Genomic DNA, 21,650 nt, shown 5'->3' on the forward strand with positions numbered 1-21,650 from the left:
GGAAGATGGATGACAAGGAAGGAGGGGCGACCGGCCAACATTTTCGGTGGCCGCTGCGGTGGCACGACCCCTTCCCCACCCTTTTGTTACAAGCGGCGATGGCTTCAAAATGGCAAGGACGGGGGGATTGGGTGGTGATGAATGATGGTATGGTGGTGATCGGTGGGGTTGGGGCCCTCACTAGGGTAGTAGTGAGAGGCGACGGTGTCGTGATTGTATGCGGCTGGAGTGGAGGGTGACAGATCAAGGGGTGGCAGCTTACGCGACGACGACTTTGAGCAGGGTCCGACGGAATCATTTGCCATTTAGATTTTAAAAACTACTTGACATTTCTATCCCTTTTGTCAATAACAAATTATCTTGAATTTATGAAATATCACTCTTATAATTATATTAGATTGAGGGTTTTGTGGCTACTGTAGCACCAAGATACGTTTTAATATATATATAATTAATAGAAGCTATAGAATAGTAATTTTCATATAATAATAATATACATATTTTTTAGACGAAATTGTCAAAATCGTCCCTAAGGTTTGGGCATGTTTACCAGTTTCATCCAAAACAACTTTTTTATACCACATTTCCCTTTACCTTTGGGATTTTTGTCATTTTCATCCAAATGTCAAACTTTTTTGCCAAATTCACCCCAGAAATTAGAGATTTTTATCCAAATGTCTGATAGAAAAAATAAAGCAAATTAGACATCTAGATGAAAATGAAAAAAAAAAATCAAAAAGTGAAGTGGAATATAGTACAAAAAGTTGTTTTTGATGAAACTGTCAAATATGCCCATACCTCAGGTACGATTTTGACAATTTACTCTATATTTTTATATGCACAAAATGTAACATATAAATTGTGTCAAATACAGTATAAAAACAACCCTTTTCAGTACTAATCTTGGAAAAAGTGTGTTTATTTGTTTACTTTTGATTTTCAGGATAAAATAAGCTTATTGACGTGATGTCGTGGTCACGCAAATTTAATCCCCAAACAACTGTAGCTAGTGGTAAAAGGGTATCGAACTCAGGGAGTATGTGGAAAATGTGTCGATTGTATAGCTTTGTATTTAAACTAATATTAAACTAAATTGCAGAAAATTAAAATTCAAGATTGTGGATTGTTGTTTTAGAAAACTAAATTAAGAACTAATTCAAATCAAAGTTGGTTGTAAACAATTAGGAGAGAACAATGATCACCCTAGGTTTCAGTTTCTTTAAACAGTTGTGTGCAATTTCACTAGAAAGAGTTACATAGACATAACTCGTGTATACGTGATTGAAGTGATAAAAGGGAACAAAGTACTCGGATTAGATAACGCGAGGTTGTTTCCCGATGACCTATTAACCAATAACCAACCCTAACCCTTCCCGTGATATCTCGGTTGCCAACGGCACCAAGAACGTACGATTAAGACTAGAAATTGCGATATGGATTAACACACTACAAACAATCAAACATACACCATGACATTCAAGCAACGCAAGATATCATTCTAGAAATGCAGAAATTAAACACACAAAAGTTTCAGAAACATTCACCTAGGATGATCACCGAAGAGTTTAGCCGGACATGGCTCGGTGAATCATCATCAACATCAAACTATTGTTCATACGAATCAAAAGCACAAACCGAATGATTGAAATTGTTCACAAAACAAGCCACCAGCCAAAATTCGTCCCCAAGGTGTCCAAGAACCGTCCAATGATGAGATAATGTGAAAAGACACCCAAAAACCGATTACATAATGGCAGTTACATTTTTTCCTCGCAGGCTCCACCGTAAATTACGGCTCCACCGTAATTTACGGTGGACATCAATTTGTTACGGCACCAATAGTCTGTGTTACGGTGGGAAATAAAATGGAAAATGGTCTACCGTAAATTACGGTAGAACCGTAATTTACGGTACTCGGCTGCTTTAACTTCTTTGTTATTCTTTTGTTCTCCTCTCGACCCGTTTTCCACCAAAGCCTCCAAAAACTGCCTTTGATCCATCTTTTAGCTCCTAAATCGTACCTGAAACATAAGCATCGTAGTTATCTAATTCAAGATAATTACACGGTTACATGGAGGATTATTTCATCTTTTAACATGCTTAAGGGTTGTCCAAAGGACCACCCGTCACATCCCCACTCTTAACCGTTGCTTGTCCCAAGCAACTCATCAACATGGTTTCAAAACAAGTGATCAAATCAAACCAAGCAAGCATGCACTTTCTTTACCAACCCCTTTTTAACACCCAAGCAATGCACCCCTCTCAAATTCTCTCCTCTCGGCTACAAGTGAAAACTAGCAAAGATAAGCTAGACACACACTAGGCAAACGGGTGGTTGCACAATCATAAGCTTGTACCTGAATCGATCATTCTCCTAAAATGGGTCAAACATGAATGCAAATCAAAGGGACTTCAAGGTTGTAACATGGCTAGGTGTATCGGTAGGAAATGGAATATATATGAGTAACGAAAATTCGAACCGGTCTTTTTATTACAAACACAAAAACCAACTAACGAATATGTACTACTATATACAAGACAATGAAACCCTTTCTTTTTTTTTTCATTGCTTTTCTTTTTTTTATTATTATTTTTTTTTCAACAATCATACGATAACACAATAATCAAAACTACTTCAAACTCACAAAACTACTAATTCTATCACTAATACTATAAGACCGGGTCAAATTTGGGTAAATTTTCAAGTAAGTATCACTAATACTATAAGACCGCGAGATTCCAAAGCGAGAGAAGATGTTGGATTGAACAAATTTACAAACAACCGAATGGTCGTTTGTTCGTGTTGCAATAGCCTCAATCCACTTCGAGACATAATCCACCGCCACAAGAATATAAAGGAAGCCATTCGAATTCGGAAACGGACCCATAAAATCTATTCCCCATACATCAAATATCTCTACAACCAAGATTGGTTGTAATGGCATCTCATCTCTCTTCGATATGCTACCCATCTTTTGGCAATTTACACAGTTCCGGGCGAACTCAATTGCATCCTTGAAAATAGTGGGCCAATAAAACCCACAAGATAGTACCCGATAGCCGGTTTTATGCCCACTAAAGTGACCCCCGCAAGCGGACGAATGAGCATGAGTTAAGATTTCCAACACTTCCGTCTCGGGCACACACCTCCGTATAACTTGATCCGGTCCGATCTTGAAGAGATCCGGCTCATCCCAAATGTATTGCCTGACTTGGACCATGAATTGTTGTCGACGCTTTTTGGTCCAATGAGTTGGAATGGCACCCGTGGCTAAATAGTTGACATAATGAGCGTACCACGGTGCAACGAAAGTGGAAACGGCTAAGAGTTGCTCATCGGGGAAACTTTCATTGATTTCACTTACATCATCGGTCCCCTCCACCGGAATCCTAGACAAATGATCCGCAACTACATTCTCGCTTCCCTTCTTGTCTCGGATCTCTAGATCAAACTCTTGTAACAATAAGACCCACCGAATCAAACGCGGCTTCGCATCCTTTTTCTCCATTAAATACCGAACCGCACTATGATCCGAATAAACCACTACCTTGCTTCCCCAAATATACGAGCGAAATTTATCTAAAGCATACACCACCGCTAGTAATTCCTTCTCGGTTGTGGTGTAATTAAGTTGCGCTTCGGATAAAGTTTTGCTTGCATAGTAAGTAACCACCGGCTTCTTGTCAACCCGTTGACCCAAAACTGCACCAATAGTGGTATCGCTTGCATCACACATTATCTCGAACGGCTTTGACCAATCGGGTGGTTGCAAGATAGGCGCCTTGACCAAGTGTTCCTTCAAAACAGTGAAAGCTTGCATACACTCGTTAGTAAAATCAAACGGGACATCTTTTAATAACAAATTGCATAAGGGTTTGGTGATAACACTAAAACCCTTAATGAAGCGTCGATAAAAACCCGCGTGTCCCAAGAATGACCGTACACCCTTAACATTTTTAGGAGGTGGCAAAGATGATATTACCCGTATCTTTGCCTTATCCACCTCCATCCCTCTTTCCGAAATCACATGTCCCAACACAATGCCCTCTTGCACCATGAAATGACTTTTCTCCCAACTTAGCACTAAATTTTTCCCAACGCACCTTTTCAAAACCTTTTGCAATTCGTTGAGACAAGCATCAAAAGTAGTGCCAAAAATGGAGAAGTCATCCATGAATACTTCGAGCGACTCTCCAACCATATCCGAGAAAATACTCATCATACATCGTTGAAAAGTTGCCGGAGCATTACACAAACCAAATGGCATTCGCCTAAAGGCAAAGGTGCCATATGGACATGTGAAGGTGGTCTTGTGTTGGTCATCCGGGTGTATGGCAATTTGATTATAACCCGAATACCCATCTAAGAAGCAATAATATTTTTGACCCGACAATTTTTCAATAATCAATAAAAGGTAACGGGAAATGGTCCTTAGAAGTGGCGGCATTCAATTTCCGGTAGTCAATACACACCCGCCACCCGGTAACCGGTCGGGTGGCAATTTGTTCACCACTTTCATCCTTGACTACTTGAATGCCGGCCTTCTTAGGCACAACTTGGGTGGGACTCACCCAAGCACTATCCGAAATCGGATATATGATTCCCGCATCCAACCATTTAATTACCTCCTTTTTTACTACCTCCCTTAGGTTCGGGTTCAACCGCCTTTGAGCTTCTCGTGTCGGTTTGGCATCTTCGGTTGTGATAATTTTATGCATGACGATGGATGGACTAATTCCTTTGAGGTCGGCAATCGTCCATCCAATAGCACCCTTGTTCGCTTTTAACACCTCCATCAATGCTTGCTCTTGTGCCAATTCCAAATTAGAGGCAATAATGACCGGTAAAGTGTCATTATCCCCTAAAAATACGTACTTCAAATGGCTAGGCAAGTCCTTGAGCTCCAACTTTGGTGGTTCCTCCAATGATGGTTTTGTACCCGAATCGATTTCCACCGGTAGACCCTCGAATTGGTGGGTCCATGGTGGTCTACCTTCTTTCATCGCCATAACATCTTGTGCTTCCTCTTCAACCCGTAGTGCATAAGCATGTACCTGTTCAGAAAAGTCACACAGGCAAATATCCAAACCATCCTCCTCATACTCATGCGGGTTGCATCCATCTACTATGTCTGCCATGAAACACTCATCAACACCGTTAGCATTAGAATTGTTAGTAAAAACATTCAAACGCATTTTTCTGTTTCCAAATGCCATATCAACTGTACCAAATCTACAATCGATAATAGCATGTGCGGTGCTTAAAAATGGCCGACCCAAAATTATGTTTTGTTGTTGTTTAGGGTCCGCCGATGAGTAATCCAACACTAAGAAGTCCACCGGGTAATAAAACTCATCAATTTTTACAATAACATTTTGAACCATACCCCGAGGCAACTTATGAGACAAATCGGCCAAAACAACCGTCGTCTCCACCCTTGCTAATGGACCAAAGTCATATTGGTCGTATAAGCCCCCCGGTAAAATGCTAACTCCGGCTCCGAGATCTAGCAACGCCTTAGCCATTTGAAAATTACCCACTTGTACATTAATCAATGGCGTGCCCGGATCTTGGAGCTTAGGAGGAAGCTCCCCATTCAACACCGCACTCACTTGCCGGTTAAATCCACTCGCTTAGGCACTTTCTTTTTGTTTTGCCTTTTTTGTGTACATAATTCTTTTAAGAATTTTGCATAAGCGGGGACTTGTTTTATTGCATCAAGGAGTGGGAGATTTATTTTAACTTGTTTGAACATATCCCACATCTCCTCCTTTTGAGGACCTCTTGACACAATAAAATTTTTCTTTCCCGGGTCAAGTAGGGCCGATGGAAATGGAACTTGACTCGGTTCACCCTCAACTTTTTCATTCTTTTCACTTTCACCCAAACCCGGTTTTTTAATAATTGGTTCTTTTGGTTTAACCGGTGAAAGTTCATCATCACTTTCCATTCCCGTGATGTCCTCAACCACCCCCTCGACCAATTCGGGTGACAAATTGGCCTTAAACTCTTTCCCACTTCTTAGAACACTAACATGGTTAATATTAACGTTACCTCGTGACGAACCATGTGAAGGGTTTACCTTAGTGTCGCTTGGAAGTTGACCCTTACCTTTCTTTAATTCCGCCACATCGGTTGCTAATTGACCCATTTGGGTTGTTAGTGATTGGATGCTTTTATCACGAACCTCGTCTTTTTGCATTCGCACTTCGTCTAGTTGGTTCCGTTTTTGCATCTCCATTTGCATGCTCTTTAGCATCTCCATCACCTCGTTTCCACCCGAAAGCCCCCCTTGTTCTTGACCCGTTTGGTATTGTTTTTGATACCCTTGGTTATTTCCGCCTCGGTACCCACCTTGGTTATTGTAAGATGGCCGTGAACCAGAATTACCTTGGCTACCTTGAAAATTTGGGTTCGCTTGATTTGACGGGTTCCCATATCTAAAGTTCGGGTGATTCCTCAATCCAGGGTGGTAGGTATTAGAATTCATGTTGTTGTAGTTCCTACCACCTCCTCCTTGACCTTGACCTTGAACCGCATGGACTTCCTCGTATTGCCCTTCCAACATCCCTTGGCAGTTTTTAGCCGCATGACCTATTTCATTACACAAAGCACAAACATTATATATTTGGTTAGTGGTTTGAACATTACCATCATCTATGGCGTGCACTTGTGGTCGGTTAGTGGTTGGTCGGGCTCTTCTTGAAGCTTGGGCCTTCCTTTTTGATGTAGTTGCCATGCTTTCCAAAAACTCCCAATCTTCATTCTCATAGTTCGTTCCAAACGTCCCTCCGGTGATAGACATTAGATCACGTGCGTCTTCGGCACTCAACCCCTCATGAAAGGCGTTCATCAACTCCCATAACTCAATTCCATGATGAGGGCAGTTTTTAATCATCATGTTAAAACGCTCAAACGCCTCATGGAACATCTCACCGTGTTGTTGTTGAAAGCTTCTCAATCCCTTCCGCGCATCATTGGTCTTTTGGGCGGTGTAGAATTCATCCAAAAAGGTTTGTTGCATCTCCCCCCATGTATATATTGATGCCGAAGGCAAAGTGTAGAACCACTTCTTTGCCTTATCCTCCAAAGAAAACTGAAATAAGACCAACTTGACTTCATCGGCCGAAAAACCTTGACTCCCAAAAGTGTTGCAAATTGAGTCATAGGCCTCTAGATGGAAATACGGCTCCTCCGTTGCTAACCCTTTGTACTTCGGTAAACTTTGCAACGAGTTTGTTCTTACTTCAAAAGTTCTCCCTTGGTTGTTGTGAGGGATAACCACCGGTGAAGGGTTTTGAGTAATGATTGGCCTGAAATGTGCCTCTATTCCCCTTGCTTGTTCCCTAAGATGCCTTCTTGGAACACCCAATCGACCCCTTGGACGAATAGGACCCATTGGTCTTGGTATAGGCCCTTGTGGTGCAATTGGTTGTTGGGGCATCGGTGGGTATTGATTCGGCCTTTGAAATTGTGGGTGTACATGTTGTGGCCTAACTTGTTGCAATGGAATGGATTGTTGGATTGGTGGCCCTTGTGGTCTTGGCCGAATGTGTTGTGGTATAATTTGTTGTTGTGGCATTCCACCAACACTTGCCATTCCTTGAGATTGACTTTGCAAATACCCAAACTCCCCTTGATCACCATAACCTCCATAACCGTACCCATCATCTTCATAACCCTCATAATCTTCAAATCCCTCATCATAACCATCTCCTTGAATTCCCGAGGTCTGCCCAAATGGGATGGTCGAATACTGAAAGCCCGACTGTTGTTGTTGTGGTCTAAAAGATGAAGTAGTATGCACGATAGTTGAATTGGGTGCAATTGTGAAGGTGGATGATGATTGACCCGTAGTTGGGGAAAAGAAGTGAGATAATGGTGGGATTGTGGTGGATGGATCGTAGGTGATGGTAGGCTCAGTTTGAGTGGTGATTGGTTGGGTGGAGTTGGTTAGTGTAAATTCAGCAGTGGTATTAGGTAATGTAGTGTTTGGTGATGGTTGGGTGGAAGTAGGTATAAAGGATGAGGTTGCTTGACTGGTTGTAGGTGGAATCTGAGAATCAGCCATGATGTTTCTCGGTGTAATGGGTGAAGTGGGTGAACCAATGATTTTGTTTTCTCGCACTAAAACTCGGTTTTGTCGTAGCGTTCTTTCAATTTCCGGATCAAACGATAGCGGTGATGACCTGTGAGAGCCTCTAGTATGCATACACCTGAAGTACCTGCACACTAAACACAACCAGCGTAAACCCGAAAATAACAAACAAAACTATTAAATTAACACACGTTGCGCACTACTCCCCGGCAACGGCGCCAAAATTTGACGTGATGTCGTGGTCACGCAAATTTAATCCCCAAACAACTGTAGCTAGTGGTAAAAGGGTATCGAACTCAGGGAGTATGTGGAAAATGTGTCGATTGTATAGCTTTGTATTTAAACTAATATTAAACTAAATTGCAGAAAATTAAAATTCAAGATTGTGGATTGTTGTTTTAGAAAACTAAATTAAGAACTAATTCAAATCAAAGTTGGTTGTAAACAATTAGGAGAGAACAATGATCACCCTAGGTTTCAGTTTCTTTAAACAGTTGTGTGCAATTTCACTAGAAAGAGTTACATAGACATAACTCGTGTATACGTGATTGAAGTGATAAAAGGGAACAAAGTACTCGGATTAGATAACGCGAGGTTGTTTCCCGATGACCTATTAACCAATAACCAACCCCAACCCTTCCCGTGATATCTCGGTTGCCAACGGCACCAAGAACGTACGATTAAGACTAGAAATTGCAATATGGATTAACACACTACAAACAATCAAACATACACCATGACATTCAAGCAACGCAAGATATCATTCTAGAAATGCAGAAATTAAACACACAAAAGTTTCAGAAACATTCACCTAGGATGATCACCGAAGAGTTTAGCCGGACATGGCTCGGTGAATCATCATCAACATCAAACTATTGTTCATACGAATCAAAAGCACAAACCGAATGATTGAAATTGTTCACAAAACAAGCCACCAGCCAAAATTCGTCCCCAAGGTGTCCAAGAACCGTCCAATGATGAGATAATGTGAAAAGACACCCAAAAACCGATTACATAATGGCAGTTACATTTTTTCCTCGCAGGCTCCACCGTAATTTACGGTGGACATCAATTTGTTACGGCACCAATAGTCTGTGTTACGGTGGGAAATAAAGTGGAAAATGGTCTACCGTAAATTACGGTAGAACCGTAATTTACGGTACTCGGCTGCTTTAACTTCTTTGTTATTCTTTTGTTCTCCTCTCGACCCGTTTTCCACCAAAGCCTCCAAAAACTGCCTTTGATCCATCTTTTAGCTCCTAAATCGTACCTGAAACATAAGCATCGTAGTTATCTAATTCAAGATAATTACACGGTTACATGGAGGATTATTTCATCTTTTAACATGCTTAAGGGTTGTCCAAAGGACCACCCGTCACTTATACGAACAAAAGGAACAAATTAACAACAAAAACCAACATAAAGACGAAGAAAGGAAGTTGACAACATTATACCAACCCTCCAAAGCTTCACCCCAAGAATAAAGCAACAATCGAGAAGCCTAACACGGGGCTGTTTTTGCCTAGCATGGGTCATGTCCCAGTCAAGATTCCTTAGAGAATAAAGAAAAACAGAAAATGACAAAAGACTCGGGGCCGTGTCACATAAGCACGGGTCGTGGTCAACTCTCAGATTTGCATATCTGGGTTCGTACAACAAGTACAGGGGCCACGGGGTCGTGTGTGCAGAAGACCTCACACGAGCATTAAATGAAGATAGAGATGGTGAAGGACGCGGGGCTGTGCCCCAGCTTAAAGTTATAGTTTTTCCATCGTTTTATTTTTTTTAGCAAAATTATGGTTGTGTTTTATTTTTTAATAGCAAAAGTATGTTTTGTTTTATTTTAATTGGTTGACTCAATGTAAATTTTTTTAGGTCGTGTTATGAGTAGTATGTATAATTAACCGAAACACAGACGTGCATGTTACGAGAGAGAAATATTCGGATTAGTGCCATGCAATGCGGGCGGGGCAAAAACTAGTTTGTTAACATAAAAAAGTCGTTAAGATGTTTCTTAAATAAACATTGACGTACAATTTTAACTTTCGTTAAGATTTTCAACATATACATTCATCAAGATATGTATATGTATTTTGAAAAAACAAACATTGACGTGACAAGTCTAACTTTTTAAGTTAAGTGTCCCTATGGTTTGTCTGTTTTTCCATTTGAGATCTAGTTTCAAAATTGTACCATTTTCTTCCCTGACATTCTCGAAACACGTCATTCCAGTCTAAAAAACTAACCCCAGTTGATCAAGGGTAAAATGGTTATTTTACATAGATTTTTTATTTTTTATTATTATTAGTATACCTTTTATTCTCTTTCCCTTCTCATTTTTGCACCTACACATCATACATGCTAGCCTCTTTTCTATAGAAAGAGAAAGAGACATTAGAGAGCGGAAGATGGATAACAAGGAAGGAGGGGCGGCCGGCCACCATTTCCGGTGGCCGTTGCGGCATCATGACCCCTTCCCCTCCCTTTTTTTACAAGCGGCGGTGGCTTCGAATTGGCAAGGACGAGGGGATTGGGTCGTGATGAATGATGGCATGGTGGTGAATGGTGGGGTTGGGGCCCTCACTAGGGTAGCAATGGGAGGCGGCGGTGTAGTGATTATAAGCGGCGTGATTGTAAGCGGCTGTAGTGGAGGGTAACGCATCAAGAGGTAGCAGCTTATGCGACGACGACTTCGAGCAGTCTGATGAAATCATTTGTCATTCAGATTTGAAAACCTACTTGACATTTCTATCCCTTTTGTTAACAACAAATTATCTTGAATTTATGAAATATCACTCTTGTAATTATTAGATTGAGGGTTTTGTGGCTACTGTAGCACCTAGATGCGTTTTAATATATATAATTAATAGAAGCTAAAGAATAGTAATTTTAATATAATAATAATAATAATAATAATAATAATAATAATAATAATAATAATAATAATAATAATAATAATAATATACATATTTTTTGAGTAAATTGTCAAAATCATCCCTAAGGTGTGGACATGTTTGCCAGTTTCATCCAAAACAACTTTTTTATATTGTATTTCCCTTCACCATTGGGATTTTTGTCATTTTCATCCAAATGTCAAACTTTTTTTTTTTGCCAAAATCACTCCAGAGATATGAGATTTTTTACCATTCTCATCCAAAATGTCTGATAGAAAAAAATAAAGCAAATTAGACATCTAGATGAAAATGACAAAAAGTTTTTTTTTTCGAAAAGTGAAGGAGAATATAGAACAAAAAGTTGTTTTTGATGAAATTGTCAAATATGCCCATACCTCAGGTACAATTTTGACAATTTACTCTATATTTTTTATATGCACAAAATGTAACATATAAATTGTGTCAAATACGTTATAAAAAAAAAACATTTTCAGTACTAATGTTGGGAAAAGTGCGTTTCTTTGTTTACTTTTGATTTTTAGGATAAAATAAGCTCAAACGAACAAAAGGAACAAATTAACAACAAATAGAGGTGCTTGGCTCACTTGCATACCATCCCTTGGCAAACCATTTCTCTCACTTCCACCACCACAATACCATCATCTTCCACCACTTTAGTTAGAGTTAAAGTAGTCTCGGGATCCAAGATTGATAGTATAAGCTTTTGTCAAACTATGGACATGCTTGGCTAATCTCTTACATCACTTGGTGAAGACAATATGTTTGATGTATTACTTTTAATTTCCATCCTTTGGTCACTTTTTACTTGGGTATGTACTAATGACTTTAATAACTAGATTTTTTTTATATATTGAAAGTTAATTTTTATTCTATCATTTTTCATGTTATGTTGATTCACTCATTCGTGTCTTTATAGTCTATATAAAGCACGTTAACTACCTGGAAGGGGGTTAGAAGGGTGGGTTTCACACCTATTTTGGTGAAGTCGTCTCGTTTGTGTATTACGAGTGGTTTCGAGTTTAGTATAAACGAGGAAAATGCCTTAGGAAGGCGTAGGTTTGAAATACTAAAACAAGTATAAGCACATAAAGCATTTCAAGGTATTAACACATAAGAGGCATTTCAAGAGATTAGCATATGAATCACGTATGGTCGAATTTGGTACTTAACTATAGACTAGGTAAAAAACATGGTAATTTTCCTAATTCCCTATAGTTATGGCTCTGATACCAATCTGTCACATACCAACCGATGGCGGAAACATCGTAGTGAGACGAAGAAAGATTGCTCATCACACATAACGCTAATTGTGACAATAGAATTAAAAATAGATTGATGTCCTTCATAACAAAATGTTACAATACATGGACTTGAAATACAACATGTTCAATACAGGAAAAACAATACAACAAACAAGTACAAAAATTTATACAACATATTAAAGCCTAAAATGTTTATATGTGTATCTAGGCATCATCACTACTTCAGTTTCATAGCATCATCATCATAAACCTGTAACATGTTAAAAAGTATAGTTCAATACAAATATGTATTGGCGAGTATGCAGGTTTTCATACATAGCATAAAAAGATAAGTTTTAAACAGTTCCTTATGGCAAGCTATTGAAACAAGATAAACAATAAAATCGGCATGTGTTTAACTAATCAAACCAATGATGAAACGCAATAAGCTTATGACATAACCCAAAGTTTACAAGCGGTGCGTTAGTCCTATAGTGCTATATATGTCAAGGATAGGCTCGTACGAAGTTAATGATAAGTCTAACACAAAACGTATAACCCCAAGTTTAAAGTATCAAGTAATCAAGTAGGCATGCATGTATAAGGAATGTTTGTGCATTAAGAATAAAGTTTAAGTGTAAGTTTTATAGATTAACATGTTACACCCCAAAAGGTGATAAACGAAAAAGGGGTTCAAGTATACTCACAAAATTGCTAATTCTTCTGATTATCCATTTGTTGATGAGTGAATAAGTTTAGGAGGTTGAATGTATACGTTTTGAGTTCAATGTATGTGTAGAGTTGGAGTTGGAATTTGGAGTTCAAAAAGGGGTTTGAATGTTTTCATGTGTTAAAGTACCCATTAAATCGTAACGAGTACTATGTTCTTAGATGGCGTAACCTATCATTTTGACAAGTAACCATTAGGTTATCATCAAAATTTTGGTTACTATAAGTATTATATATTCTATATAGTATGTATTTATAAGTTTTAGTCCATTATCATACAAGCATGTCATAGAAGTCATGCATGAGCTAGAAAGATAAATCTTCCATTTAGGAACCTCTTGTGTTTCACCAATACACAAGTTGTCATAAGACAACAAGGATGGTCATGAACTTACATTAAGGAATTGAAATACATACTATCTAACTAAGAAAACATCAAATGATCTGTGGATTTGTAGGTAGGATAGCCCAAGCTATCCAAATAATCACACAACTTAAAGTGTAGGACTTGTTCATCACCCGTAGCTTAAAACCTCATTAAAATAGAAAGTTTTTGAGGATTAAACCTCTGGATTTGCATCTTACAACCTTGATTTTAAGCACACATAATCATAGTCTTGATTAGTGGCATAAGGACATAGGAATGTATGAAGAAAACATGAGTTTTCTTCCAAAACATGAAGATAAAAATGAGCAAAATTTAGGTGCACTTTGGACCTCAAAAATGGTGAGGTGTCACCTTAGTTTGCCCAAGCAAACTTGTGAGAACCTTCCTACAGGTTATCCAAGTGTTGTAGAAGAAGAAACAAGAAGAAAATTGAAGTGGAAGTGAGTTAAAACTAACTTTTTATGGCTGGAACTTTCAAAAACGTGGCTAAAACTCAGCTGAGTTTAGGAGGGTTTTTGAAGTGTTTGGAGGCTTGTAAAAGTGGAATAAGGAGTGGGGAAGTGCTTAGTATATAGGGAATGGATTAAGGTTTCAATGGGTTGGTCTTTAGAAGTGTTTAGAAGGGGTTAAACCTTGAAACAAGCCCACAAAACCAACCTAATAAGGGCTGATTTGCGCTAATAGGGGCTGCCACTTATTTTTATATTTTTGAACATTATAATGTGCCATTTTGTTGTTTAAGTTATGCAATAATATGTAACAATGTTTTCCTTAACTCGTAATAAGGTATAACATGGAATAAAACATGATTTAACTAGGTAAAAAGTGTGATGTACAAGTATGTAATATGTTTGTAAGTGACAAGTATATGTCACATATTAGATAATTAATCGTTGTGTACATAAGCATATTATTAGGGGTTTTTAAGTATCAACAATTTAAGGACAAGCATGGACATGTATCTTAAATAAGTATCGTATGCGTATGAATTACGAATAAGGATTCGATGTACAATGAATTTGAACGTATGAGCATGTATGAATATGTAGAATGTGAATTTAAAGAAATACGAATTTTATTTTTGTCCAAGTCTCAGATTTTACAACGATTACAACGAAAAGACGATTACAAGAATACAAGATTTCCAAAAATAGTATTACAAGGGGAGCTTTCTAATTATGGAAAGTATGAAAAAGCAGGGCGTTATATCTATTATGTGACGATTGTTGATTGCTTGCTTCACGTAGGATGGACGCGGGCCTTAGTGACCTTAAAACTTAAAAGACGATTGTTTGTATTTATTTGGTTTGTATCAAAACAACGAGTCTATTAACGAAATAAAACAAAACTTCAAATACCATGTGTTGTGAAACAATGATTCTGTGACATGACTCCCCGATGTTTCCGTTGCGGTTTGTTGTATTACGCGGTCGGGGTGTTACAGCAAGGGGCCGCTAGCCTCTATTTGGTGAGCTGGGAGTGGGGGATACAGTGAGTAGTCACCGAATGTGGGAAGAGAAGAGAGAGAGAGGAGGGAGAAGGGGTTTATGGTTGGCCCCAACCCCTTCTAACCAATCATACATTTTGGTTATTTATTTTTTAATAAATCGTTTACCACTCTCCATGTGTTTGAGCACCCCTAGTGATTGAGTGTAAAATGGGGAGTGGAGTGGGGAGTTGACATGGCTTGACATTATTGACTAGAGAAAAAGTTTACCACTCCCCATTTGGGGAGCATTCCTTCCACCTTTATTTTTCGAAGTATTCATTATTTTACACTCTAATAATATTTAGGAAAAATTACAAGTTTTGTCCTTTATCTTGATACCCTTTTTCAGGCACAACGAATGTTGATAGGTTTTGCCCTTTATAGGGAAAATTGTTGCACGTCTTGTCCTTTAGCGCTAACTCAGTTGGATTTTCTTGTTAAATCTGGTTACCCAAGGGTATTTTAGTCTTTTTAACCTGGTTAATATTATTTAAAAAATAAAACAAAACAAGTCCCCAACACCACTGCCCGCTCAGACACTTCCACCACCAACGTTCTCCTGCCGACCACCACCACCACCACCTGCCGACCACTACCATCCAAACCATCCAAAACAATATTGATATGAAGCATCATCAAATCCCTAAAACCAATAAAACAAATCAACAAATAATCCATCTAATTATAACAATATATAGATGATAAATATGTTATATATACCTCTAATTGAACTCTTGAAGACGCTGCAATTAGTGTTCTCCATGATCAACCTCATTTGATTTCACTTAAGAATCCTTGAATCCTTATTGACATCAATTACAACAGTTTCCATAGCTGCCTTTGCAGCTTTACCGATGATAGAATCAAAAGAAACCCTAACCCCATCGCATAACCCGTTTACAAATTTAGGTAGTTTTGAGTAAGCATAGGTCGGAACCCTAACCCCATCGCACAGCCCCCACCCGCAACCCCACCACCATCACCATCCAAACACCCACCCCAGGGCCCTCCGTCATCGAACCCTAACCGCCGCCTTCCGATTCCACCAGAGATTCGAGTTCACGGACGATCGTCGGCCACCCAACTGCCCAAAATCATCTTCAATGTCTATACAACTACATCGTTGGCCACCTAACTGCCCAACATCATCTTCATTGTCGATTTCTTTCTGTAAATATAGAGAGAGGGGGAGAGCTTTAGAAAGAGAGAGTGGATTTATTTCTTTATGCATCAATTTCTTTATGCAGATCGTAGAGAGAGGGAGAGAGAAGAAACAGAGAGAGAGAGAGGGGAGAGACTTTAGAGAGAGAGAGAGATAGTGTATTTATTTTTTTATTTATATTTTTTACAAAATAGTCACTCAATATAAATTATTTACACAATAGTCCTTGGGATGGTGAAATGACAAGAATGCCCTCATGTCTTGCACATTACCATATTAAAAAAAAAAAAAAAAAAAAAAAAAAAAAAGCTAATATAGTTAAGGTTAAAGGACAAAACATGCAACAAATTCTCTATAAAGGGGCAAAACCCATAAAAAAATGGTTGAAAATAATACCTCCTGAAAAAAATATTAAGATAAAGGACAAAACATGTAATTTATCCTGATATTTAACAAACAAACCATACATATATGACTCAGATATGATTACAAAGGTGTTTGGAAATCAACATGCCAACACCTATCTTAAATCATACTCACAATTAAAAAGAAAATTGAAACTCTTGCTGTCTTGCTTTCGAGACCGCATCCAAGCCCACAAAGTTGTTTGCCGATTTTAACTCCGAGCTCAGATATGGCAACCGCAACATAGGTAGTAGACGCAGAGCTCCGAGACCAAAAGAACTGTTTCAAGAACCGAAATGATCTTGAAAAGAAAACCATCAACCAACCATAAGTGTAAACGGAACCTCCTCTTCCATGGCAACCCCACACTTCCCAACCTCCTCCATAACCTCTTCTTCTTCTTATCCTTCCCTTCTAACCTTTTGAAAAAGAACGAGAAATCCGTATTTTCTACCGCCATTTCTCAAGGTTTGTGAGAGGGGAAGGAGAGAGAGTGGGCGACCGTCTGTGCAAGTTGACGTGGAGTGGCACAGGGCTCCCACGGATACCTTGGCGATGATTGTATTAGGGTTTGTGAGCGTTTTCTTCGAATAAGGGACAAGTCAAGTATTTATATTGGGAGAATACTTTGTTTGTTGTGTTGTCATGACAACGATTGTAACTTGTAAGATGCCGATATAATTTGTAAGATGCCAATATAATTTAGGGTGTTGCTAAATGCACTCCCTTTTTTTCTATTTTTACTGGTTACACTCCCCCCTAAAGTTTTTAATACGTACAATCAAACCTTCTACTTTGTTTTTTAATTGCATGTACCTAAATTTTTAAACAATTCAAAAATATAATTAAATTAGATAACAACGGAAACTCATGTTATTTTCCAAATTTTAAACTCTTTCTACACTAAGAGAACGACATCCAAATTAGATTAATAGTCACACAAAAACTGTTGATCTTGATCATGTTGCTTCTAATACTAAACCCTACTTACACTATCTCCATGATCAATAATATTCAAAAACATTAAACCTTAACTAAGCAGCACTATATACAAATATATATGATCAAGTAAAATAACAATTGATCTGAAACCGACACCGAGGATCAAGAGCGGTAGGATCATGGAACGTCTAAAGTATGAGTGGATGGTGGGGTACCAGAGAAACAATTGGATGAAGATGAATCAGAAGAAACGATGAACGAGAAAGCTAGAAGAACAATGCAACTCCAGCTATGGAAAATGCCGATTCACGTTTTCCGAATCGTTGCTGCAAAATTGTTATGTGACTGCGACATCCTCTTCCTCGTAACCACCACCACCATAATCGCCATTGTTGTTAGGGTTAGTGGAAGTGAGATGTGATGTTATAGCATGTTCATGGTGGTTATTAGATGCAGATTGAGATGTGAGATCTTTGCATGTTCAGTGGTTTGTTGACAATAGAGAAGAAGGATTTAGAGAGAATTAATAATACGGAATTCTATAGGGGTATAATTTGACAAATTAAAATCATTTATTTTTAGAAAGGGGTGTAAAAAGTAAAAGTGGGGTGGATTTAGCCTACCCCTATAATTTATAAGAAGTTCTATTAAGGGAGGTTTGAGAGAATTTAACTGTTTGCTCCCCTCTGGTTTTGTCAATATGCAAATATGATACTTTACTTGGTATGTATTAAGATTTCAATTGTTTTTAAGTATCAAGATACCTTGTTTTTAAATGAAAAATGGGTTGTTTAAGGAGATACTTTATCAACTTATATTTATAAACTTAAATTTACGTTTATTAAAGACTCAACATATGTATCAACATCGATTGGAATTTGATTTGAACCAATACCGAACATACAATTAACTTTCAGGTTTTAGATTCTTATAATTACCGATTTCAAATACAAAGGATTTGGTACGTCGGTTCGGTTAACCATCATCCGGCTCAAGATCAGAATCAATTTAATTCCCTTTCAGTTAATAAAAAGTAATTAACTTTATGTAAAATATTTGAAAAAAATTAACAAGTCTGTTAATTCTTATATAAGGAGGATGCAAGTGATACATTGTCTCTATATAAAAAATTATAAAAGTTTTTTTGACATACAATAAATTTTTTAAAAAAATAATGTTGCTATATTTTGTTATTTTAGTTCTTTGTACGTAAAAATCATAACCTTGCCACAAAACTCATGTTATAAAAAAAAAATAAATAAATAACAGAACTATAACTGAACTTGGGTTCCTAAAAGATTATGATGGTATGCCCTAAGAACACAAGATAAACAAACCTTTTTCAAACGATAACGCAACTTTATATATATAACAAATCCTGACCATTGATTTACACACATGTATGGTTAGGATTTCATTATCAAATCGTAAAATACACTAGTGTATTTCAATATCAAATCCTGGCCATTGATCTACACACGTGTATGGCTAGGATTAGTTCACTTAGTTCGCAACTTACACTAGTGTTCACTCTTGAACCTAATCCTATATATATACATATATACACACACACACACACACACACACATATATATATATATATATATATATATATATATATGAGAAGGATCCGTTAGGAACAACCCTTTATTGCGAGAACCGCGAGAACCAATGTGAACACAACCAAAAATACCTAAAAATAGCTAAAAAAACACAACACACATTTTTTTATAAAAAAAATCGTTATATTTCGTTATAAAAAAATATATATATATTTTTTTTGTTACTAAAAGTAGCGATTTTAATGTAAAAAATATTAAAAAAAATTGTGTGTTTTTTTTGATTTTTTTAGGTTTTATGGAGGTTTAGTTTTTAGCGTTTTAGCTTGGGTGGGGGTGGGAGGGGGGTTAGTTTTTAGCATTTAGCTTGGGGGGTTCAGTTTTCAGCATTTATTTTTTAACGCCATATTTTCCTATATACCATTCATCTTAGAAACGCCAAAATACCCAAATATCAAAGATTCCAATCCACATTTCTTTGATATACACTATTTTCTCAGTAAACTTTCGCTCGATGTGATGGGAAAAATCCTCAATATAAACACCAAAACATTCAAAAACCATAAAGTTGCAAAAAGGTCATTTCATGGAGATTTAGTTTTGTTCTCAATAAAGTTTAGCTGAACGGGGTGGACAAAATTGTTAGATATCTTTCTTGACTGAGGATTAACAAAGTTATCCATCTCGTTTAGCAAAACATTATTGAGTTTAGCATGACCAAAATTAGAGGTTTATGGTAGTTTTATTTAGTTGCGTTGTTTTTTTTTCTTTTTTTGGCGTTTGATTTGCTTATCCGATCTTATATTGTTTGTTATGTAACTTCGAAGTAACATGTTATGAACAAATAGGTAGAAAAAAAGATGGAAAAATAGTGATGTATAAAGAATGATGTAAAACGACAAACTGAGATCATTGTGGGTTCTATAAGAATGAAAAATATAAAACGCCAAACTACTCACGCCAAACTACTCTTCACTGGCTCTCGAAGACCTTGTGGATCTTCTTTTAATTACGGCCTGTTTGCATGTCGATGCGTAGTGTCCATAGCCTTTGCAGTTCTGACACTGTCTTTCTTTGGCCCTAGGTTTCGACTTTGATTTCTTTTACTCGATTTCTATCTTCTGTTTAGATTTCAGGCGCTTTGGAGAACCAGAACCTTTGGATTTATACCCAACAGGGACTCTTATCGGATTCTTGCAGTTTTTATATTGACCAAATATCTCGGCAAATCTATCCCTAGTACTAGCGGGAGGAGCAACAATCTGCATATCTTGAACCTTTTTCATATAAGATTGAACATGATCCTTGTATAAGGATAGCTCCTCTTTATTACCAGATAAATGGTTCAAAGTATATTCTGTTGAAAAAATAAAATCTCGCATCATACTTTGCATATCGGGATCAAGCTCGGTCATATATTCACGACTAATTGAGTATTCGGGAGAGCAGTTTGGGGAAGCCTCTTTGCGCCATCTATTCAAAATGTATTGTTTTGGAAATTCTCTAATGTCCATACTTCTCAAAACATAGAATATATGTTTACATAGCAAACCAAACTGCTCAAAACGTCTGGATGAGCAACTGCATGTGCAATCAGACTTACGGTACATTACTTGAAAAACGCCAAAAACAATATCTCTATAACGCCATACAGAGAATATTTGTCTAAAAAAATTAAAATAAAAACACAACTGGATATGGTAAAACGCCATGCACAGAAAACACCATATAAAAAACAAAACGCCATTGTTTACCACAAATAAGGATGTACAAGGCTGCTGGAAGTCATTTATGTAAAACTTAACAAACCCATCGGCTGATCTTCGTAACGTTTATTTATGCAATCCGCAATTCCAATTAGCTCAGCTTTAACGTCACAAAAAATATTTTTTATGTATATGTCAGCAGGTTGGCCTTCCAACACTTGGTAATTACTCTTCAACTGGGTCGTTTGTATCGAGATTCATGATCATTTTTCTGGTGCATGTGACGCTGTGCTTCTATTGCAGTTTCGTAATGAGTCATGAACTCAACAAGAGTAGCTTTTGAATCGCACACTTGACCAAAAAAATGATTCTCACACTCCGACCTCGATGTCGTTCGCATAAGGCCCGACAGCTCTTCCATTCTATAGTATGCAGGGATCCAAGATTCCTTGAGTGCAAAAATATCAGATAGCCAGTCATTATCTGCTAAATTGAACTCTCCGATAACAACTCCCCATTTTGATTCAAACTCTTCAGGTGTGAGAATATCCGTCCACACAACACCACAAATACGTTCTTTGAAATTGGTGGAATTGCATTGCCTAACACCAACCTATGTATAAAACGAAAACGCCATGCATAAAAAAAACATATATATTACACAAAGACAAAACTTAATTAAAAAAAATAACAAGGTACAGAACGCCATGTATTTTAAAACACAGTGTATCCTAAAACGCCAAAGGTAAAAAAACATATCAACCTTCAGAGAAAGTTTATGCATCACATGCCATATGCATAATCGATGCCTCGTGCCAACAAATACAGTAGAAATAGCCTTCTTCATTGCTGGATCTTGGTTAGTGACAACAACTTTTGGTTGAGAACCAACAACTTTTAGAAAAACTCTCAACAACCAAATATACGTATCAGCAGTTTCCGACGCCAATAATGCAGCACCAAATGTAACATTGCAGTGATGATTGTCTATATCAGTGAACGGTACAAACACCAT

At 37.6% G+C, this 21,650-nt stretch overlaps 1 protein-coding gene and 1 non-coding gene across 2 annotated transcripts; one reads left to right on the forward strand and one right to left on the reverse strand.

Annotated features, from left to right (window-relative positions):
• The first annotated feature begins 6,870 nt into the window (after nucleotides 1-6,870).
• On the forward strand, nucleotides 6,871-6,976 carry LOC118483035. Its single transcript, XR_004869490.1, has one exon. It is a non-coding gene; the product is annotated as a small nucleolar RNA R71 (small nucleolar RNA).
• A 13,056-nt stretch (nucleotides 6,977-20,032) lies between these two features.
• LOC110930235 (protein FAR1-RELATED SEQUENCE 2-like) lies at nucleotides 20,033-21,650 on the reverse strand. Its single transcript, XM_022173508.1, has 4 exons — nucleotides 21,399-21,650; nucleotides 21,011-21,248; nucleotides 20,543-20,594; nucleotides 20,033-20,444 (listed from the first exon to the last, which is right to left on the reverse strand). The coding sequence occupies exons 1-4, from the start codon at nucleotides 21,648-21,650 to the stop codon at nucleotides 20,033-20,035; spliced, it is 954 nt and encodes a 317-aa protein (XP_022029200.1).

This window comes from Helianthus annuus, chromosome 1 (assembly GCF_002127325.2).
Source record: "Helianthus annuus cultivar XRQ/B chromosome 1, HanXRQr2.0-SUNRISE, whole genome shotgun sequence".
NCBI lineage: Eukaryota > Viridiplantae > Streptophyta > Magnoliopsida > Asterales > Asteraceae > Helianthus > Helianthus annuus.

Coding starts and splice junctions, on each gene's coding strand:
- LOC110930235 (XM_022173508.1), bottom strand. CDS start 21,650: ATGGTGTTTGTACCGTTCACTGATATAGACAATCATCACTGCAATGTT. Junction 21,249..21,398: donor TGCATAAACTTTCTCTGAAG/GTTGATATGTTT, acceptor TTTTATACATAG/GTTGGTGTTAGGCAATGCAA. Junction 20,595..21,010: donor AACGACATCGAGGTCGGAGT/GTGAGAATCATT, acceptor TAATTTTTTTAG/ACAAATATTCTCTGTATGGC.